The sequence below is a fragment of the Triticum dicoccoides genome, chromosome 4A (assembly GCF_002162155.2).
Source record: "Triticum dicoccoides isolate Atlit2015 ecotype Zavitan chromosome 4A, WEW_v2.0, whole genome shotgun sequence".
Taxonomy (NCBI): Eukaryota; Viridiplantae; Streptophyta; class Magnoliopsida; order Poales; family Poaceae; genus Triticum; species Triticum dicoccoides.
In genome coordinates, this window is record NC_041386.1 from 46,805,811 (window position 1) to 46,807,908 (window position 2,098).

At 48.1% G+C, this 2,098-nt stretch overlaps 1 protein-coding gene across 1 annotated transcript in view; it reads left to right on the plus strand.

The window, feature by feature from the left end:
- The first annotated feature begins 310 nt into the window (after positions 1-310).
- LOC119284901 (plant intracellular Ras-group-related LRR protein 7-like) overlaps positions 311-2,098 on the plus strand; it is a 5,350-nt gene continuing 3,562 nt past the window's right edge. Inside the window, exon 1 of the mRNA XM_037564080.1 lies at positions 311-673. Coding sequence (XP_037419977.1) covers positions 344-673 — 330 coding nt within the window. The 5' untranslated portion in view covers positions 311-343. The remainder of the gene's footprint in view (positions 674-2,098) is intronic.

Below are 2,098 nucleotides of genomic sequence, written 5' to 3' on the forward strand. Positions count from 1 at the left end.
GTGAGCATGACATTTTCTCTTACCGTCGGTAATCCTATCTTTAATCACAACATCACAATGAGTATTTTCTTAAGCAAAACTAGCTGGTTACTGTTTGAAAAGCATTTAGAGACATTTCTGACAAAAGTATTGGAGTCAGTGAAGATAAAAAGATAATCAGTACTCTATCTGTAAAGAAATATTAAAGCGTTTCACTGCTTTACTGAGGGAGTACAAAACAACTCGAAAAGCAGAATGGGTAAATTTACAAATAAGGCAACTTTTCTGTTCAGAAAAAAAAATTGGTCCGTTGCCACTTGGCTGCCACTGTCAGTCTCGTAGATAACCCTTTGACAAGATCGAGATGCCAGGTAAGCAGTACGGGGCCCCGCAGCCCAGCGGGGAGAGGCACCCAGCGGTGGCCCCAGCTGACAGCGAGTGGACGAGGTCAAGGCAGATCCCGCCGGCCGCCCCCAACTGCCTCCACGCCGAAGTCGTCGCCCGCCCCTCCCCCCTGAAACAAAATCTCTTCCAGAATCGGAGGGGAAAGCATCTGCGAGTTTCGCCCTCGCGCGGGCGGCCGGCGGCGGCGGAGATGGGCTGCTGTAGCAGCCGGAGCTCGGACTCGCCGGCCAGCCGCGTCACGCGCTGGCGCTCCACCGGGATCGTCGCCCTCCGGGACGCCAAACTGAAGGTTGTTATCGCCCACAGCCCCCCTCCCCTTTCCTGTAAATAGACATTTTGGGGGCGTCCATCGTACCAGCGCCCCTGAGTTTCGGATGATTATACGTTGACGGTACGGGCGACGATCCTTTTCTGGGTGATGGTACATCGCCGTTTGATTAACTCATTAACTGGTTGAGTATCTACGGAGGATTCCTATCCTAGGTGGAAGGAAAGCGCAATTTTGCCGATATAAAAGTTAAAAGCATGCCATCCTATGTGGTGATGCACTAAAACTTGGAACTGTGTTGCTTTTCTTTTGTCTGAAATATCTTTTTAGCTGATGACACGATAAACTTTGCACCTTTAATCGCTGGTTTCGTCATTATGATGAAGGAAATGCAACCTTAGGAAGATTATCATACTTGCCACACCAAAATTAAGCATTCTAGGAGCTCTAGAGTACTGTTAAAGGTATGCCTAGAAGTGTTTACGAATAACTGTCATGCTTTCGACACCTTGATGTGTACCGATGTTACTGCTGCAAGCCTGCGACGATGTAATTCTCAGTTAACATTTTTTAAAATCAAAAGGCTATCTGACAGCTTCATTGATAGATGATGAGAAAATACGATGTTACAAACTACAGGTAAGCACCTGTAGCTTGAAAGCAGATGAAACCAAAATGGTGAGGTTAACAAGGTAAGCACTAGTTGTTTCACCCAGCCACACAGAGGCCCCAATTGTGTTGGCAGGTGTCGTGCCCTGGCCAACAGCCGGGCGTTTGCCTCGGTTTTTTATTTTTAATTCTTGGAAACCACATTGATGGAAGCTTCTTTTGCTTGAATCATACGCCTGCTTCTCTGCTCGAAACATCCCACACTACAAGCATTAACAGGAACAAGAGCGCTTACCGCCAGTTGAAATTAGCTCATCAATTAGGGAGGCAAACCTCCAGGATACCAGGTAATTTTCCCTGAAGGAGTGAAGCCGTCATAGCAGCACTAGCTTGTCCCATAACTGCCACTCCAATTGGTTTCTAGCACACAGGTGGGTAAACAGTTTTTGGATGCTTAGAGGGCATATATAGGTGCTGGGCTATTGGCTTGCTAGGAGCCGGTCTGCTGTCAGAGTCCAATTTTCTAACCACGGACGCCACTCTGCTGATGCCCAGACCTTCGAAATCTCAGCTTCGCATTAAGCCTAGGAACTGAATTTTGTATGGCGAAGATGACGATTAGTACCCGCATGTGCGTGAAGTGTGAACTTCCAACAGAAGGTGGTATGGGTGGTGTCTCTGTCGAGCGCTGCCTTCTGTACCGCTGTACATGGCCTTCTGAAATCCAGCAAGGAGCCAGAAGACACGCGGCTCCTTAGGTCAGCAGCACAAGGGCTATTTGTCCAGGTGTCATGGATTTTGGTGTTTTTTCTCTCTCTGTGTGTGTGCGAGTACGCC